The following is a 19,111-nucleotide window of genomic DNA, read 5'->3' on the forward strand; positions in this document are numbered from 1 at the left end:
AACGGCTGAGGCTGGCAATCTCCGTATCGGCAGAGAAAAGGGACCAGCCCACCACGAATCGGTGGCAAAAAATGATCTGGATGCCTCCTTTAGCTCACCGCTTGAACCCGGAACCTGCAGGTCATTCACGGGAGATGTGCCAAGGGCCGCCTCAAAATTCAAATTCGGCATATCCGGATCTAGGTAAGACGAGTCCGTCCCTTAGACAAGCTCATTCTCAAAAGTGAAGTCAGAAAGGTCCAATCTCGCGGTTTACGGCTAATACAAGCCTGGTGTCGATGTCTGTTGACCTAAGGCGCTATATGTACGCGAAATGGTTCAAGTCAAAATCGTGCTGGTCTTCGCTGAAAACTCATGTCTCTATGCACGTACCGGCAGATATATTTATCGTTCCCAACTGACACGAGATGCTCTAAGCCGCCTTTTCTGCCGCTGGTTTCATGACCTCATCTTCTCGTTTCTATCCCAACAAGCATCCAACAATCATGTGTCTCATATCCCAGTCATTTTCACATCTCCCTGCCCTTGTTTTCCAGCCTGCTCATTCTTGCCTTGATTCTCTCTCATGAGCCAAGCCATCATGCACCAGACAAGCTGCATCGCCTTGACGCGATCCTCAATCTTGAAGAAGTCGAACCATGGGCTTCTCCAGACCTCCAGCTTCCCCCAGCACCTCCCGTTTCCGGCGTCCTCCGTACCCTCAGGCTGCCCTTCCAGGACAGCGAGCAACCGATCCGGTACGCGAACCCTTACCACGCTGACATGGTGCAGCACCGAGCTCACGACATAGATATCATCATAATCTGCACCCCTGGCGCGCCCAATGGCCTCGTACCTGGCCTTTTTATCCCAAGTAGATGCCGGCGGCCGAATTGCACGGTAATTGTCGTACATAGGGTGATTGCCCGATTTTTTGAGGCGCTTAGCACCCTTTGAGTCCCTGCTGCTGCTGGGAAGAGAGAGCGCGCCAGGGCGGGAAAAGGGTCGTCGAGGCAGCGAGACAGCCTCTGCCCTTGTCGACGAGGGAGATGACGAAGGGTTCTCAGGGGGCGGGGCGTCCTTGTCACCAACCGTCTCGTCGGCACCTGACTGCATCTCCACTTCGCGGCCGATGGGCCCTCCGGGCCCGCCGCCCCAGCGTGGCTTCGTCGCCCACCAAGCGTTTTCGCCGATGCGCTTCTCGGTGCGGCCCTCGCGGGCGCGGTGCTGCGCCGTGATGAGCGCAGCGACCAGTTCGCGACCCAGGTCCAGAACCGATTCTCGGTCGGCAGCTGTCGGCCCTTGGCCGCTGCCGGCTGCAGGGAAGGTTGTGGTGTGCCTTGCGCTGACGGCGGCGAGCGGGCCTTCGACGATGCCAGCCCGGGCAGCTTCTCGGGTGGCAGGGCTCCGGAAAATGAAGGTGCACCCCGAGGAGAAGTAGGAGCTGCGCGGGGAGCTAAAGGCGTTGGATGTGATTTGTAGCCGTGGTTCGACTCGAGGTACTGACACGTTGCATGTGAAGTCGTACGCTACCAGCTTTATGAAGGCTGTGATGATATTTTGGCGATATTCAGGTGGCATCTGGGCGCCGGACCCGGTGCGGTAGAATTGCACCTCGCCGGTGGCATTCTCCGAAGCCTTGTCACTTTCGGGAGCAGCAGGGGCGGTTTGCCCGTTGCTCTCCCCTGCCTTCACAGCATCGTCTTCCAGTTTCGGTGGCTTTGATGTGTCTTCCCAAAAGGAAGTGAACAGCTCCAGGTGTCGGTAGAACTCATATGCATTCCCCAGGCGGGCTTGGGGTTGGCCCATTGGAGCCGGTAGCCTGCGGACTGTCCGGTAGGCGGCCTCGTTTGGGATGGAGAGCTCCCGTCTGCGCTCCAGATACGTCTGGCAGCCAGGTGAGAGGTTGCCCGTGTTGAGGCGTTTCCGAGTGCTCTCATTGGTGGCATGCACCTCCTCCGAGGAGAGGGCTTCCCAGACCTTAAAGTCCGGAATAAAAGAAGGGTCCGGAATCAAGGCGGACGGGGGAGCGTCCGGGATCACGTGTGCTCCAAGGGCCTCTAGGTGAGAAATCGAAACCTCGGTCGGCCGGACAATGCCCTGCAACAAGGCAGTAAGCGGTTTTGGCGTCCGGGCATCAGAGGGATCACGGTCGCGGAGCTGCGGGTAGCACCGAGGCAAATTGATTGGTGTGGGCGGGGGCACATCCTTGGGAGGCGCGTTCTGTGCTGCCGCAATGACTAGACGACCGGATTAGATCAGGTTAGACAGGGGATTGACCGGTGCCGGGGACGATCACACGAAACAACGACGGCCAAGAAGCAAGTTGCATTTGCATGATGGTGCTTATGGCAACAGCACATCCGGCAAGACCTTTCCACTTCCTCATGGTTCTTTGAGCTGGGAGAGCTCAAAGAGGGAGCAGCAGCACACACCAGAATGCAGCAAGGGAACCTGGACGTGTGAGTGCGAGCAAGAATGACCGACTTACCCATATGACCAATGTTACCAATGTTTCCGAACATGTTGGCTTGGCCGGCTAGGGCAAGTGCGGTCGATGATCAGTAACCTAAGGTAGGTGCCGCATAGGTCTCGCGGCGCAAGCCTCTTCCCCAGACGTCGGGAATCCGTAGCGGCCGTGCTCGACCTGGGAAGTGACGTGGGGACAGGTGAGGCAGATGTTTGGCAAGGTCCGGGACTCCGATAGGTAGGCGAGGTAAGTCACGCCTAGCTCCAGCTTTACGATCTGAGCACCAAAACTAACGAAGGAAAGAGCCAAATGCAGCCTCCTCTACGAAGGTACAATACAGTGTGGTCAGTGCTCTTGGGCACGTCAATGTTCCGAGTCGTTTCCACTGCGCTCTCCCCAACACTGATAGGTGATATAAAGAGTGCGCTGCGAGGAGAAACAGCAAGCGAAGTTGAGAACAGAAGAGGTGATCGCTGGCGAGGGGTTGCTTGAGAGCGGGGAGAATCAACATTCCGTTGGCAATGCATGAGATGCCACTTAGAGTAGCGAGAGGTGGACCGTGCACCCCTGGGCAGTAGCACAGTACATACACCCTGTCACCCACTGCAAGAACGCCAGATGAGAGCCCCACTTGACTGAATGTTCTTTCTTCACTTACAGCCAGGCCAACATGCTACTTGGCAGCAGCAGATATGAGCGATCAAGATAGGTCGATGGCTCTCTACGTTTAGTTCTGTCGATGAGAAGTTGGCAAGTTCAGATTCTCATCACAACGAGACTGAAACTCCTTATAGAGGGATGGTGCTAAACATTAGTACCTTCTCTACTCCGTACTGCTCGATTCGGTACTGCTCTACGACTACCCACCAGAGATTCGCGGAGTGCAACACGTATCGGCTCTGGCGATTTGTGGGTACCAGCGTTTCGAGTGTTTCCTTATCTGCTCATCGCTCGTTTCAGGGGATCGCGGCAAAATAAATCCAAGAGATTGAGAATTTGGTCTCTAAGCGACACTACGGGGAGTCCATTCTACCAGCAGATGCCGCAGCAACATTGTCTTCGAAAAACAAATCATATTCATCTGGATTGCCAGAAATTATGACCAGTCGTCCCCCAAGGCGTGTTAACGTGCTCCGAGGGCTTGGTTCGAGATCTCGCTACACTACATAAAGGGAAGGTTACCCCTCAAGGAACGGGTGCTCGGATCTTCCCCCACAATCGTCGTGCCTCAAAAGCGTCAGAGACCAGGGATCAGCCAAGCGAAGAGCCTCAGGGGTGGAATCGGCCGCCCGTCTTCGACTTTCCAACTCGGATGACGTGGTTTCCCAGCCAATCACAGCTTTCGTTGTGCCCTATTCCGGTCCATCAAACGGCAGTTCGTCCGTGCGACAAGTCAGAAGTCGTTCGAGCCGCTGACGATGTCTTCAACTCTCTTCGTGCCTCACCGTCCCGCCAAGACATGACATCGCTGTCCCGGCGGGCGTGGCCCTCCTCATCCCCAGATCTTCCATCTTGCACCGTCTCCGCCTTCCCATGGATTCTTCCCGGTTCACCTGCCTCGCCATGAGTTTCTGGTGTTGTGTTTAGCCGCGACTGTCTCGCTGTCTTGCTTGCTTGTCTCCTTTGACAGGAGCCTTCCCTTTCTTTCTTCGCTTAGAGAGTAGAGATCTTGATGATTCTCGCAACAACTTAGACGGCCCTAGCGGCCAGACATTATTCGCTTCTTTTCAATGCCCTTCTTGTTTATATTCTTCTTCTAAGAGATTCCGCCATATTTGTTTGTTTGGAGCGACTGGCCTCGCCATTAGGGAGATTGTCTACCAGGGGGAACTTTGACCATGGCCTCGAATGGCTTACCAGCGGGCGCATTCCTGACCACGATCGAGGGGCGGCGGTGTACGGCTGTTCCCCGAGTACAATCCGCGACGGCAATCGACGCAAACGGTTCCTCACAGTCTGCTGCGACAAACAGTCCCGTCCAGACAACGCCGAGTTCAACATTGGCAGCGATTCCGGTGGCAGGTGGAAACGCAGATGCCAACCCCGTAGAATCAGATTCTACGCCTCCAGCGAGTACGACGAGCTCTTCCCCGGTCTTGCTCACTTCAAGCATCCCCTCAAGCTCTGGCATAAGCTTGGGGCAAGCCACACAGGAGCGTCAGTCAGGGCCTTCGGCACTCTTACCGACGCCTCCCGCTGCGGTTCTCCCGCCAGCTGGAGGCGCTACTCTCCAGTCCTTCACTATCCTTACAGACGCTACGTCTTCACGAGAGGCAGAGCAAACGTCTGTGGTGCAGAGCAGTAAAGCTGATAGCAGCGTAATAGCGCCGGCGGTAGATACCTCAATCGCGCCCACTCCACCTCCACTGGTCCAAGGTCCAGCGGCAACCCCCCTTAGCACGACCATCGAATCGCCGCAGTCATCAGGAGACAGCGGGGCGTTCGCAGCTCCAGATGCCTCCTCAACGAACCCCGCTCTGACCGCGCTGCCCAGCGTAAATAGCAATGCAGTTCAGTCGACAGTGGCCGTGGCTGGCGGCGTCATTGGTGGCGTTGTTGCCATCAGCATTCTCGCGTTTTTCATCTGGTGGTGGAGACGAAAGCTACATCGGAAGAGGAGAAGCACGCTTCTGACACCGCTCGACGCCGTTCCGTCCTTTGACCGGAACGAGAAAGGGGGCTACATCATCACCCGCGGTAGCATAGGACCGACACCGGTGGCTGAGAAGGTCAAGAACGTGCTGGGGCAGAATTTCAGGAGGTTCCAAGGTCACCTCCGTAACAAGACGGGCGGCAGTGCACCTTCTGTGAATCTTGACCGGGGTACTTCGCAGTTCATGGACCCGAAGGGCACACGCGGTCCAGCAAATTCGGGCATCGTTGGGAGTCGGGTGACAACGAAGGATCGTTTCACGGACTGGTGGTCACGGCTCACGGCGGATATGACCTTCAACTGGCGTCTGCGCGCCAAGCCTGTTGCGACGGGCAATATGACGGCGGGTATCACTCAGGAGAAGAGCCCAGCCGTTGGTGCCCAACCCGATTTCTTGACCCTGCTCAACATGGACGACCGCGAGCTGGACCGAGAAGCCCAGAGGCGACGCGCGAGTATTTCACGCAAGAACGGCAGCGACGGCTTCCTAGGCGGGCTGAACCTCAACTTTGGCAGCAGCCCAGGGGATAACCCCTTCAGCGACACAAATGCCATCGCTCACACCTCAGCCAAGCCCGCGCCGCTCGCAATCGGTGGTGGTCAGCCCCTCAATCCCTTCAGCGACGCAAATGCCATCCGCGATGCCACGATGCCTCCTCCAAAGCCGAGCACCTACGTGGCTGACATTCGCCGCTCTCGCGGCCACTCGGTCAGCACCAGCCGGCAACCGAGTACACTGTATTACTACACCAACCGTGACAGCATCTACTCGGCAGTTGGCGGCGGCCGCGGCAGCGTGGGTGCAGGCGACGACGACAGCAACAACTTCCGCAACAAGTTCCGCTCCGACCCGTTTGACCTTGAGCGCACCATCAGTAATAACAAGAACGGCGGCAGCGTGATAAGTAGCACTGCCGGCGTCGCCGGCAGCGAGGCCAGTGAGGCCGTGCCCGTCCGTACCCCCCCTGGAGCACACCGTGCAAGGGCCGACAGCTTCACCTCCAAGTACTCGAGCGGCATCAGCCTGGGCGATGGCTGGAGCGACCCGGGCCCGGACGTCGGCCCGGCTGCTAGGTCGGACAGGGACAGGGCCTCGCCTACCCAGGAGTGGAGGGAGAGGTTGGAGAGGGAGCAGCGGATGGTAGTTGGGAATAATGAGACTTCTTCTTGGGATGCAAATATGCAGGGGCGGAGGCAAAGTGCCGGTAGCCAGAGGAGCGTCGGGGTGGGGAAGGCTATGTGATGCGATACGAAAACCTTGCGATGGAATTAAGCCGATGGTCGATGCCTTACGATATTGTTCTGGTTATGTGTGTCTCCTATTGGAGTGAATGGGTATATGTATGTATGTTCCTGCCAGCTGGTTTGAATCAACTGGGATACGGACTCTGTGGTTCGTTATCTGTATGCGCATACTGCATTATGTACAAAGAATCTTCTGCGTGCTCCTTCCTCTTCGTTCTACACTTACCCGCCTGATTAGTATTCAGTGAACAAGCGTTGCCTGAGCAGAATACGGTGTCAACCGCCTTATTGCTATTCTGGTGCTGAGACGATTACTTTGTACCTTTCCCTCAGATCATGGATCGCAGTAATGTCCAGAGAGGAGTAACTAATGAGGAAGCGGATATACCACCATCACCAAATTTCCTTCGGCTCGCCTATACGCTGTCTTCAGGGGCTGCCCGTTACCTAGCAACCTGCGCCTGCACGACTCAGGGGGAGAGCCAACATGGCTTCAGCACGGTGCATAATTCGCAATAAAACATGGGTGGACAATGAACCAATCATCGGATCAATTCGTACCTGAATATTGACTGACCTATTCCGGAACCGAACGACAGTTCTGGAATTCAGCTCGAGTATGCACTTTGATCTGTATGTACCTGAACTGATCTTGGGCACAGTACGGAGTACGTTCATGCACATATTCCGTCCCACCAACCCCTCTTCCAGAAGGTGTAGCGGGGAAGTAGGCTATCTGATTGGCCAGTTCCGGCGCGACACGACACGCGAAAAGTCGCGGGAGTCGCGTCGTCTTCCAACAACCGCGTTAATTGGCGGATTTGTACATCCAGACCAGAGCTGCCGCCAAAGAATACCTGACCAAGGCAGGCCAATTGATTTCCAGTCGTGCAATCCCATCTCCCTCGAGAAACCCATCTCCCGCCCCCCGATCCCACGTCCATCATACAAACAAGCACACACACGCTAGACCCGGATATCCTCCAACCGGGCTTGCTCAGCTCAGCCCTCCTCCAGAGCCAAGGTTCCATCCCCTGCATACTTCATATCTACACATCATTCCACCCGAATTAGGAAATAGCGTCGTCAAACAAAGGGAAGTTTCGCGATTGCTAGTAGTATCGGTACGCAGTTGATGATGTCATTTGTTGAGTTGCTGGGTCTCAATGTCGGTTCACTGGGGATGAGGTGATAGAATGACGACCTGAACTCCGAAAGGGGCCTGGGATGATCGTTGGGACACGAATAAGCGAGGTGGGAAGAAGGTTTCCGAGAAGAAAGCTGAAGGTGGCAACGCTCAGCAGAATATGAAGGGGTAGTAATCTTCCAATGTTGATAGACAGGGGAACATAGACCTAAAGGAATAGAGCCTAGATCAGATGAAGGGACAAAGGGGGTATCAGAAATCCAACGACCCGGCGCGGTGTCAAGAAGGGGAGTCGTCAAATGTAAGGCGTCTCTTTGCAACGCTGCGTGGTGTCTTGCCTCCTGTGAGGGCCACGGGTGTCTTCCAAGGCTTTTGCGCTGGACTAGGTGTCATGTGAAGGAATTCGGCAAAATCGAAGCCGAGGCCAGGAGTCGCCGGGTATGGGTTCCCACCGCCGGGAGTAGTCATCATGGATGATGGTAGCGCAAGCTTGTTCTTTGGTGGCGGGGTGGACGGAGGGTCCATCCTGTTCCTGGGCGGGTTCGCGGGCGACGGGGATGCCGCCAGATACAGAAGCAGATCTGCTCCCTCCTCGCCAGACCTGGACTCACTGACCGACCCTTTGTCCCTGGCCTTCTTAGCCAGGTTGCGGCTCCGCATTGGCGGAGTGCGGGGCGGCGATACGCGGATGCGGGTTGTGTGGAATGAGTGAGTAGGGAGATCATCTTCATCGTCCGAGTTGGCTGCGTAGTTTGTCGACGCCAGCACGTCGCTGGCCTGCCGTGACCCCAGGTAAAAGGACAAGTCTGGACCGGTCGAAGTGGTGAAGTGTTGTTGTCGTCTCGGCTTTATCGGCGATGACTGGGTGAATTGGTGATGGGTGGTGAAGGATCTGTGCGCCGTGGGAGACTGTCGTGGCCGCTTACTGGGGCTCGAGAAGATGTTGTCGAACGAGGCGAGATAGGTACGTTTCCGGTGGCCGGTACTGCCATTGCTGGATCCAATTGCATCCGAGAAGAGAGGGGCTTTGAGGGGCGAGCTCATGAGGGTCCTTGTAGGATAGGGAAGCTCAGATGCGCTCGAGGAAGAGTCGGATAGAATGTCTCCTTCGTGTACTCGCTTGCGCCGGATTTCATCCTCGAACTTGGGCTCGATCGTGTCCAGGGTCTCGTTTACTAAATTATGTTTCGTCTTGAACTGTGCTAGTGCGAGACGGTTCTGCAGTCTCCTGGCCATCTGATGCAAGCATCTCAAGTTAGCGTGCCATCAGCCCTCGCAAGGGAGGAGTTGAGACGGAACGGCCATGACGGTACCTTGCTGATTTCGGCCCTCTTGAGAACCCTATCCGCCACAGCCTCTGGCTGCTTTTTGAACGGCGACGACATCATGTTTGTAGAAACATCGATTTGCATGCATGCAGGGGAGTCGAGTCGATTCTGGTGGTTGTGGAAGAGGATTTCGGGACAGGAAATTTGAGGCCGGGGTTGATTGGATGGGTCCCGGATACTGGGCGCCTAAGCGCTGCCGTGAAAGGGAGAGGTGTGTGCGAGATGGAATCGAAACGGATTATAGCCAGCACTTCAGAAACCCCCTGCCGCGGGAATACTCTATTCGACACACAGCCGTTGGCATACAGAACAAATGCAAAGGTGGCTGGATAGGTGGTGAGATTTGGAGGACAATGGAAGTTCGAATAGGTCTGAGTAAATTCACATCCATTCCTGTGGAAACGGAAGATTAGCTGAGCACAGTGGCCCACCCACTGCATTGAACTTGCGGCACAGGGCAGCTTGGAGGGCGAATGGCAGCAGCTCGACAGGCCTGCCCAGGGATGCTTTGGGCCATCAGTTTTACCCAGGTATAGGCCATCTCCATCGTGCCCTGCCAGGCAGTTGCTTCCCCACCAACAGGCAGACAAACACACAGCAGGAGCACCTACAGTAACATTATGTAGGTAAAGCTTGGTTAACCCTATCAAGTCAGCTGCTGCCAGTAATTTAAGCAACGGACAATCTCAAATTCAGCTCATAATCAGGGATATAACTTCACCTCATGAAACCGGGATTTTGAACGCGAACCTTGGTCTTGTTGGTCAGTCCTTGTTCCTGATGAGCAACGACATCATCGGGGCCGTTGCGTTATAAAACGTGGGTCGGCATCTCCACATGAATCCAGACCTATCCCAACTCGGCAGGCTAGAGTCGATCCGACTTTTTCAACTTTTGGACTTGTTTCCCAGGCGACAACGGCCAAACATGTCAAACAGTCCAAAAGAAGGCCATCCACGTTCCACGGAGCACATCTGGGGAGACGAAGAGTTTAATACCTGCCCGACGCACAGCTACACCAACGTTACGGAGCACATAAGGTGTCCTAAAGCCTACCCGAGACAAATTTGGTAAAGTGTCGGATGATCTTACATCTGTCTGCGGTGGGATGTTCAGAGAGCTGCCGCCCTCACGTACCGCCGCTTTCAAGGAACCTAGACCTGACGGGAAGAACTGGATCCCCTGAGCGTCAGGATCCTGCATCTCATGCTTTTCCGTGTACATGCAATACAAGTAAACCAGCGGTCTCACTCGGCCTAGGTACTGTACCTAGCCCGGCCCTTAAGTGACAACGATCGAGCTTCGATGCTTAACGTTATCCCTTGACTTTGACTTAGCTCTGGGGCCTGAAGCTGATTCGAATGGCTCAAGCTCGGCGAGCTCCAAGCAAGCTCCAGAGCCCAAGCAAAGCTCCAGGAGGAACTGGCTAACGGCGATGCTTAGAGAAGGCGTGGGATTGAGAGGAATCCCAAAGTTCGTATTGAAGGATTCTTCGCTTCCTCCTTTGGACGGAAGGTGGATGGATGCAGGCAGGCCTTGCTCTTTGATCTTCAAATCTCTCCTTCTCTTTTTTCCTTTTTTTTCTTTCACACGAAAACACGGTTTGCGGCGCGGGAGGCCCTAAAACGGACAAATCTGCCATCTTTGGATTTCTGGTTTCTTCCTGTTTCACTCCGGACCTCTTCCAGGTTCCACCGCTGCTAACGTTATCTCCCTGGTCTACACACCGCATCCATACAGGGAAGGGCGGCCGACGCAATCGCTTGGAAGTTGGAATCGTGGGTCCTTTGCAGTCCGCACCTTCTCGCTGATTCACGGACAAGTTCTCCGGTCCTCTTTTCGCTCAGCCACCGGATATCTGGTTGCATTATCATCTGGCTTTGTTGGGAGATCTGGCGAAGATCTGGCGCCGGGATGGGAGATAGGCGAATCTAGAGCTGCCTTGGTCCGAGACACACAGCAGAGACAAGTCCCGGCACAGGACGGTGCCTCGCGTCTGGCTATCGAACAGAGAAAAAATCAACCACTCAATCAACGGCTCCACGGCAGCCACGATGTAACCACGGCCAATTGGAGTCGCACATACGTCATCATCAACCGCCCCGACCGTAGTGCAACTGCCGCGTTGCTCAACGGGCGTTGGCGGACCACAACATGAACGGTGAGGATAAGGGCAATTAAGACCGTTATCCGCTCGAGAGCTACGGCGTGGCACTGCCGCCTCTCTTCCGCTGCCACCAGCCTCTTGGGAAAAGCCCACGTCTCTCTTTTATGCCCGAGCCTTGTTGCCGGCGACATCTCGGGGCACTCACTCACCCAAAGCTCTTTCCAAAGTGGACTCGGTCCCCTTCTCCTGCCTTGTGTATACTGTAATATCGTTCTGCGTTTAAATCCGAATCCGAGAGCACCAGCTCAAAGAGATCGCGCCAACCATGGCGCCTTCATTATTCAATCTTAAGGAGTTGCGCCGGCGATCAACGAAGGCGAGCGTCAAGACCAAACGGTCGACAGATACTTCAAGCGAGGCTAGCAATACCACAACTCCAACCAGCGGCTCCTTGACTCCCCCATCGATAAACCAACAATCAGATCCAGCCTTGGATTTGCAACTAAAATCCCAACCGCAACCCGCTCCAGCTGCTGCTGCTCCTCCAACGCGGCCGCAGCCTCATCCCTATCCAAATGGAGCCAGCAATCGATATAGCGTTTCCGGCATGGCTGGATTGGGATCCCCCGTGCCAGCCGGGAAAGGGCCGGCTCTGCCCGTCTCTCAATACTCACCTCGCATAACCAATGTGCCGGATAGCTCATGGGTGAGTGGGTTGCGGGCCCAAGGCAGGCCTTGGTTCATGTGCTAACACCTCGCAGGTCTACCAAAAGGTTCTCCTCGTTTATGGCACAATCGGTGACTTTTCTCATCGCGCTCTTGATGGCACTCTTACTGTGAGCCGGCTTGACGACAGCTTTCCCCCGACATCTTGGCCAGTGTGCAGCTCTCGCTTCAAGGCTCTGGTGTATCTAATGCCTGGTGCCAACCGCCTGCGGTTTGACTTCTCAAGCCCGAAGCTTGCCAACAGCGGCTCTTCCAACCCTATCCACGCCTCTTATCTAACAGTTCACATGATCCCGCCCATCGGCACCCCCCCGCTGCAGCTGGCGATTCTGCTCGCCAAGGACTCGCCGGGAACCTTCGACGCGGTTCCTGCTCGGATCGAGAGGGAGGGTAATGGCCTGGATATCGCAGTCCGTAAGTTCCGCATGGCTGCGTATCTGTGGCAGGCCTTCACTGCGGAGCAAATGTGGCGCAACAAGCTCGGGCGCCGCGTCTTTAGGTTCGAGGAGGAATGGACCACGGGCACGGCGAACCAGAGAGACAGGGAACACGGCACCCTCCGCTCGGAAGCACGCGTGCACGTAATCCGCATCGACAAAACGGTGGCCGAGCTCAGGGACTTGAACATGGCGCAGCAGAATAAGAATGCAACGGACGGTGGGGCGCTCCACGGCATTGCCGCAGATGCCGTTCGCAACTACTTCAAGCCGCTTCCGGGACAGAAACTGTACGTGTCGGCCCTGCTTCTCGACTCGCACTGGGACACCAACTCCAAGACAATCCTCGGCCATGCCGCCTTAGGCGGACGGGCCGGGGATTTGCACCTTGGAATCTTCGGGTCTCACTGTCTCCAGAGCTACCCGGCGAGCTTCGAAGAGATAGTCCCGGCCTTCACCGACTGCACACCGACCGACACCAACTACGTAGCCAACGACTGCAACGACGCCGGGAGCTCATGGGAGGCGGCCAACATTGGCATCGGCGCTCACCTGCACGAAACAGGACATCTCTTTGGCTTGCCCCACCAAGAGAGCGGTGTCATGGCACGAGACTATGTCACGCTAAACCGAACGTTTCTCATCCGCGAAGCCTATTCAACTCGGACGCGGTCCAAAGGAGGCTTGGTTTCGCAAGACGACGAGTGCACTTGGCATCGCCTCGACTGCCTGCGTTTCCGCAGCCACCCTTGCTTCCGCCTGCCCAACGATCCCGTGCTGAACCCCGACGACAGCGTCCAGGCGTGGCCGATGGAGGGTGGGAATCTGACCTTGACGGCTGCTACGGGCGTGGCGTATGTTGAGATCTTCGGCGAGGACGACGACCTGTGTCACGCCTGGAGCGAGTACAACCCGGCCGAAAACGGTGGAGTCCAGCGCCTCGTCGCACTGAGCGAGCAGGATTTGAGGAGCCGCCTGCCCGAGGGCAAACGCAAGGGCAAGCTGAGAATATCGGTCAAGTCCCATGGGGGCGGCACTCTCGACATCGACGACTTTGCCAAGCTCTGCTCCAAGGAAACAGCCTGCCTGAAGCTCCCCAGCGCGGTGCCCGGGCTGCCCAAGACGGCGTTCCGCGGGAAGAAGCTCGGCCTGTCCCAGATGCAGGGCAGCGCACCCCAGGAGCTGGTGTTCACCAGCGCACTCCGCCATGACCGCGTCCTATCACGCATCATCTTCTACCACGGTGCCGCTGTGGACGGCATGGAGTTTGTCTATGACGACGACTCGAGGCAGTTGTTTGGCAAACGTGGCGGGAAAGAAGGAGGGGATGTCTTTGATATGGGTGTGTAACTCGTGTTTTTGCCCAATCGACATGCACAGCCCGCCTGACTAACCTCCCTTGGGATAACTAACAGATATCCGCCGCGGCGAGTACATAACCGGCTTCTTTGTCCGGTCGGGCTTCTGGATTGACGCCATCCAGGTCTTGACCAGCCTGGGCAGGAGATCCCCGCTGTTTGGGAATGCCCATGGCGGCGATGCGTATGTTCTTCTCAGTTTCACCGTTTTACACCGTTTCCACGCGCACATTCTCCCGCTTCCCCCGTTTTTTGCCCCTTCCCACTTTCGAATACGACAAGACCTGTGTTTGTTTGCTGACTTGTGTCTCGCTGTGTAGCCATACCCTTATACCTCCCAGGGGATACAACATTTGTGGTGTCACAGGCAGCTGCGGGCCCTGGCTGGACGGCTTTTCGGTCATCATCACCAAGTGAGAGAGAGCCCTCAGTGGGGGCCGTTCAACAAACGAAACACAGTGTCGCACACACACTTGTGTACATACCCGTTGTTGTGGGTACCTATGGATTGGTGTTGAGAGACGTGGTGCACCTTGGACACAGCCGCTAGCGAAATGCGCAAATGCTTGGAACCTAATGAGCGTTTTCCTTATATTTGAAGGTATTACATATTGGTCTAGATACGGCACCGTACCATTGGTTCTGGTACTGCAGGAGGGTAGAGCTTCTGGTATTCGGCCGGGACACAGGATATCGCAGTCAAGAGAACGTCTGGGTCTCTTAATGGGTTGGCGGTTCACAAGTAATGTGGTGCGGACATAATAGATAGAAAAGCTGCTACGTGCTCAGGGGCGGGCTGGGATAAGTACAACTACCTACAATCATAACTACTTAATGATGGGAAGCGAATAAATAATTGCCATTTTTCCTAAGCTACCGAGGCTACTTAACTGGATTCACCTGAGATCGACCTGGGCATGTATATACATACAGTACTAGAACAGACACAGGGATTGGGAACGTTCTGGTCTCGTTCGATAGGGTTTGCTAGGGGATATATGTACAATACATAGCGTTGGATAGCAATCGAGGTCCTAGCTACCCTACGTTACTGTTTGCCTAGGGCTGTCTGTCTCTCCTGTATTGTATTGTACTGACCGGACGATGTCTCCCAAACCGGGCGAGACGGAGCAATATTCCAGGGACATGAGGAAAAAAGGTAATACCAAGCCTAGTCTCTCGGGATTCTTTGTCTACCCGTATCAGCCATATAGCAGAGGCACCGTAATGCCATACACACAAGCACCGACATCTACCCAGCTGTCTGCTCCTGGTCCCAGAGGGACGGTAGGCACCTCAGCACCGGAATCATCCAGAAATACTGATAGAGAAGCGCCGAATTCAGTCGCTATCCTCATCCTCATCCTCATCCTCCTCGTCCTCCTCCTCATCAGCATTCTCCAGCCACTCCACCAGCACGCGGCACTTTTCCTTGACCTTGGCCATCTCCTCGCTCTCCGAGGCCCGCTTATCCCCCCACCAAGCCAGGATACCATCCTCCTCCAACACGTCAAGACTATACAGCTGCTGCAGCATAGCGGCGAGGAGGGTGCCTGCGCGGGCGAGTTCGAGGTGCTGCTGGTGCTCGCGCTCGCCGAGCAGCGCGCGCTGCAGGGCCAGCGCAAACTCGGCCTGCTGGGTGACCTCGTCGCCGCCGACGCCGACCTCCTTGATGAAGCGCACGGCGTTGCGCTTGGCCGTGAGGGCCTTTTCGGCGGCCTTGGTGGGCTCCAGCCCGCCATGCTGCGGGTCGAGCAGCTCGGCGGCGCGCCTGCAAAAGGCGACGGTGATGGCGCGGCGCATGGCGCTGTCCGAGGCGTTGTTGGCCAGCCGGAGGCCCATGAACTCGAGCTTGGCCGAGTCAAAGTCCTCACTGTCGTCCGCGCGGAGGGCGTCGACGAGGCCGTGGACGGCGTCGTTGTGAAAGCCGCCCCTGCTGGACGCGTCCGAGGTGAAGGACGAGACCCGACTGCGGGTCTGGCCAGCTTCGCCGGCGTGGAGAGAACTGGCTGTAGACATGTTGTCTTCGGAGTCGTAGGCTCCTGAAGCGAGGGTTGATATAGATGATGTAGAGAGGTTGAGGGCCTCGAGCGAATAGATCAGTGAGCTTTGTAGGATCGAAGGGTCTCTCTGACCTTCCTCCTCGTCGTCCGAGTCTTCATCAAAGGTGGGTAATTGGTACGACGCGCCCTTGCCAGTTGGTCCGACGAGCGACGGGTCTGTCTTGGCTGTCTTTCCTTCGTCCGCTAACAAGGAGATCCGCGGGATTGGCCTAGGCGGTAGTTGGATGTGATTATCGATCTGTACGTTGTACGAAATTAGAGAGCCCTCCGGGATCCGACAGCCAGCGCCGACCACGGCCGAACACGCTATTACTGAGTGGACTACGGAAGTACCGTCCCCTATTACCGCATCATCCCAGATGTAGCTGTCCTCAATCCTCACGTTCTTCCCAATCTTGCACCGCCTCCCAATGACACTTCGGGAAATTGAACTCCCAGCCTGGATTTCTGTCCCTTTCCCAACGGCAGATTGTGCGACTTTGCTTCCCCTTTCGACTGAGACATGGTCCTCCATGTATGAACCGCCTTTTACTCGTCTGTAGGTTTGGCCGTGCAGCAAGTTGCTGTCTGGTACAAACGGGAGTGTCCACCGCTCGAGTACATCTCTGCTGATGCAATCGTACATCTGGAGGTTGCTGGCACGAGCCGCATAGCCGTCATCTAAAATTTCGGCATAAATCATTTTCCCATTCAACTCCCAGTCCTTCAGGACGCCATGAAGGAAGTTTTTCCGCGGCAACTCGTAGTCGAAGCTTTCGGACCACAGCGCCAGTACCTCAGGGGTACAGATGTCGATGCCGCAGTCGACAAGATCGCTCCGGATCTCGAACTCGCCGTGAGAAAGAAGTGATGGATCCAGGGTCAGGTAGTGGTCACTCTGCAGGGGATGTGTCTCTTCGTATTGCAGACACCGGCCCGTCGTTGAATCAACGACGAAAACGGGAGTAATCCCCCTCGCCTTTGCCGCCCGATGGGGCTGCTCCCCGACAGATCGCAGGACCATGGTCATGCAGTTATCCGAGCTTTGTTCTCTTCTTGCGCGGTGCTTCGCAAGCACGGCGTCCAATTGGATGTTGGAAACCAAATCGCCGTGGACGAGGATGAAGTCACCGGCAATCAGGCCTCGTTTATCCAAATCGCGCAAGAAGTCGCCAACCGAGTTGGCATTGGAGACACGGATGAAGTCGAGCGTAGCGAAGGGAGATATTGTGCTGCCGGGACTCCAACGCGGGGAAGCCTGAATGTAGTTCTCGACATCCTCGGAGTGTGCGCCGCAGTATATGAAGACTTCCTGGACGCCATTTGAAGCCAGGAACTCAAGCGTGTACTCAATGATGGGGACGTTGACGAGGGGCAGGAGGCACTGTCAAGAACATTGTAGTTAGCAAAGGGCAGTACAATGTATCAATATCAGTTACTGGACGGCCTACTCTAGGCTTCTCTAATGTAAATGGCTTGAACCTGTCTTGGAAGGAGTCGGCTAGGATGACAGCTTGGAGAACGTCTTCTCTCTTGTCGCCAGCGCCGGGCTTGGCCGACTTTTTCCCCTTGGCGGCGGCCGCCCCGCCCCTGCCACCTTGCTTGGACATGTATTGATTAGGTATCTTGAGACTTGAGGTTCCTAAATGGTGAATTGTGATTTTTGGTCCCGTCAAATGGATCGTGCGATATGAGATGTGCGATGCAGGATTGTATGTGAAACTACCGTCCTCTTGTGTTTTGGCGGAAACGACAAAGCTTGGAATGTGAGTCAAAGGTTGACGGCTTGTCCCACGATTCAGGTTCGCTGCAAGGTAGTGTGGGGCGCGGGGTTTGTGGCTGCAAGGCTGATGCGCGAGGCTCGATACTTTCCAGCACGGCCTGAGTACTTTGGGAGGCCAGAAGCCCTGTTAGTGCAGCCAAAATTTTTACACGTAAAAATCATCCTCTCGACACCCTTCTAACAGAAGCTGCGGGCGAACATGTTCCTTTTCCACGTCTTGTCCAATCCACCGTTGCAAGAAAATACCACTGCAGCACCGTAGTTACTTCAACGTCGTTTTTCATTGCTGATGGCAAACCACCACCCTACCGGAGCAAACGGACCAGCCAATAGTGAAACTACGAATTGAGACCCTACAACCGGAAGGCCTGAAGATCGGCTCACATTGATAGCAATGCCGTGCAACTTACCGTTCCCGTCCGGACAGGGCCCAATCTGTGCAGATGGGCCAGAACATCACGTCCCTGAGCCAGAACCGCAGCGCATTGTGCACCACCCCCACTTTCTGCTTCCGTTTCGATCCGTCCTAACTTCGAAGATGTTTGATCAGAAGCCTCCAGCTTGCGTCATTCTTTCTAGGTGCTACGAACAGGGAGCACAGATCAAGTGACTACACTATGGTGTTCTCCTGTGTTTATTTGGCAATTGCTGCTGTATAATTCTTTTCCGTTTTGAAAGCGCCAATACCCAGTCATCCCCTCATGTTGGACTACTCAGCTTGTACAATACAGCATGTACATGCAGGAATAGATACGTACGGATACACACTCCGTTATACAGCGACATGCTCCGTAGTTGGGATGAACCAAAATGGAACCGGAGTCTCTGCCGCCAAAACTTAGGACGAAAAGCGTTTGATGCGTCAGCTAAGAGCTTCAGGAAGGAGTAACGGTTTGTATAGTGGGGGGGGCCGGCATTCTTGATAGTGTAATGTACGGAGTAGGTGTGCATGCGATAGATACTATGCATATAACGATAAAACATGCCTCGCCGACGGAGCAACAGAAGCAACCCGACAAAACTCCGTCCTGCCCTCTTACCTCGGGACGAATGGCGCAAAGGACGGCAAACAAAAAAAGGGTCACACCGGTCTTGGTGTGTCGACGGGCGCCCGGACCCTGCCTAGCGTTTCTCGGGTGTGGGAAAAAAATGGGGAGCGCTAGGCTAGCCTCGCCCAGGCCAGCCCAGACGGCAAGCCAGGCCAGCCCAGAACTTCACCGGCCCCAGGGAACAGCTGCAGGATCCGGACCAGGCTTACGCAACACGGCAGGACGGCGACACAGCATTTCGTGCAGCTCCTGACCATAGGGAGAGGGAAACGGCAAGGCACAGGGGCCATGCGAGGGAAATCCGAGCCGAATGGCGCGATCCGAAGGGGGTTTCCCCTGGTTTTGTAACATTATCCCCTGTATCGCTACTTCGTATTACACGACATTTGGGTACAAATGGCAGCTACAAGATCGATCACCAGATACACTGCGATTAGGACGAACGTGTGTGGTCTACTTAAACATCATCACCACCTCAGCCACCACCATCACCGACAAGGCAAACCGCACTAATGTATGCATAGTACACTAGCATCGGCCCGGCACTTCTACCCCAACCCAACGTGAGTCAAACTCAGACATGCCCCCTTTGCGAGGCACAAATGCACCCCGACCAGTTTGGGCCATGTGAACGAGTGACACGCTTCGGTGCAGTGCATGTATCCGAAGGCAGTCCGCCAAGCCCAAGGCAACCGAAAACCTAATCACGATGGAAACAACCGAGCGACCTGGGGACGCGGGAGCAGGAGTGCGGCTGGGGCTGGTCCGTCTGCATCCAAAACACCAC

At 55.5% G+C, this 19,111-nt stretch overlaps 5 protein-coding genes across 5 annotated transcripts; 2 read left to right on the plus strand and 3 right to left on the minus strand.

Moving 5' to 3' along the window:
* Positions 1–260: 260 nt before the first annotated feature.
* Positions 261–2,931, minus strand: N656DRAFT_784473 (uncharacterized protein). Its single transcript, XM_064816178.1, has 2 exons — positions 2,471–2,931; positions 261–2,219 (listed from the first exon to the last, which is right to left on the minus strand). Exons 1-2 carry the CDS (start codon positions 2,502–2,504, stop codon positions 493–495), a joined length of 1,761 nt encoding a protein of 586 aa, XP_064665760.1. The 5' UTR covers positions 2,505–2,931; the 3' UTR covers positions 261–492.
* Positions 2,932–4,287: 1,356 nt separating this feature from the next.
* N656DRAFT_696252 (uncharacterized protein) lies at positions 4,288–6,042 on the plus strand (the record flags this gene model as incomplete). Its single annotated transcript, XM_064810691.1, has 1 exon — positions 4,288–6,042. A coding segment is annotated over one exon (1,755 nt), but the record flags the coding sequence as incomplete, so codon positions are not given.
* Positions 6,043–7,773: 1,731 nt separating this feature from the next.
* On the minus strand, positions 7,774–8,882 carry N656DRAFT_792715 (uncharacterized protein; the record flags this gene model as incomplete). The annotated part of the gene is made up of 2 exons (XM_064817105.1): positions 7,774–8,730; positions 8,808–8,882. 2 exons carry the CDS (start codon positions 8,880–8,882, stop codon positions 7,774–7,776), a joined length of 1,032 nt encoding a protein of 343 aa, XP_064665762.1.
* Positions 8,883–11,254: 2,372 nt separating this feature from the next.
* Positions 11,255–13,770, plus strand: N656DRAFT_718485 (uncharacterized protein; the record flags this gene model as incomplete). The annotated part of the gene is made up of 3 exons (XM_064812286.1): positions 11,255–11,635; positions 11,703–13,434; positions 13,508–13,770. The coding sequence occupies 3 exons, from the start codon at positions 11,255–11,257 to the stop codon at positions 13,768–13,770; spliced, it is 2,376 nt and encodes a 791-aa protein (XP_064665763.1).
* Positions 13,771–14,360: 590 nt separating this feature from the next.
* Positions 14,361–17,347, minus strand: N656DRAFT_848833 (nucleotide-diphospho-sugar transferase). Its single transcript, XM_064819314.1, has 2 exons — positions 16,944–17,347; positions 14,361–16,876 (listed from the first exon to the last, which is right to left on the minus strand). The coding sequence occupies exons 1-2, from the start codon at positions 17,100–17,102 to the stop codon at positions 14,792–14,794; spliced, it is 2,244 nt and encodes a 747-aa protein (XP_064665764.1). The 5' UTR covers positions 17,103–17,347; the 3' UTR covers positions 14,361–14,791.
* Between the last annotated feature and the right edge of the window lie 1,764 nt (positions 17,348–19,111).

The sequence above is a fragment of the Canariomyces notabilis genome, assembly GCF_033297395.1.
Source record: "Canariomyces notabilis strain CBS 508.74 unplaced genomic scaffold N656scaffold_34, whole genome shotgun sequence".
NCBI classification, from domain to species: Eukaryota; Fungi; Ascomycota; class Sordariomycetes; order Sordariales; family Chaetomiaceae; genus Canariomyces; species Canariomyces notabilis.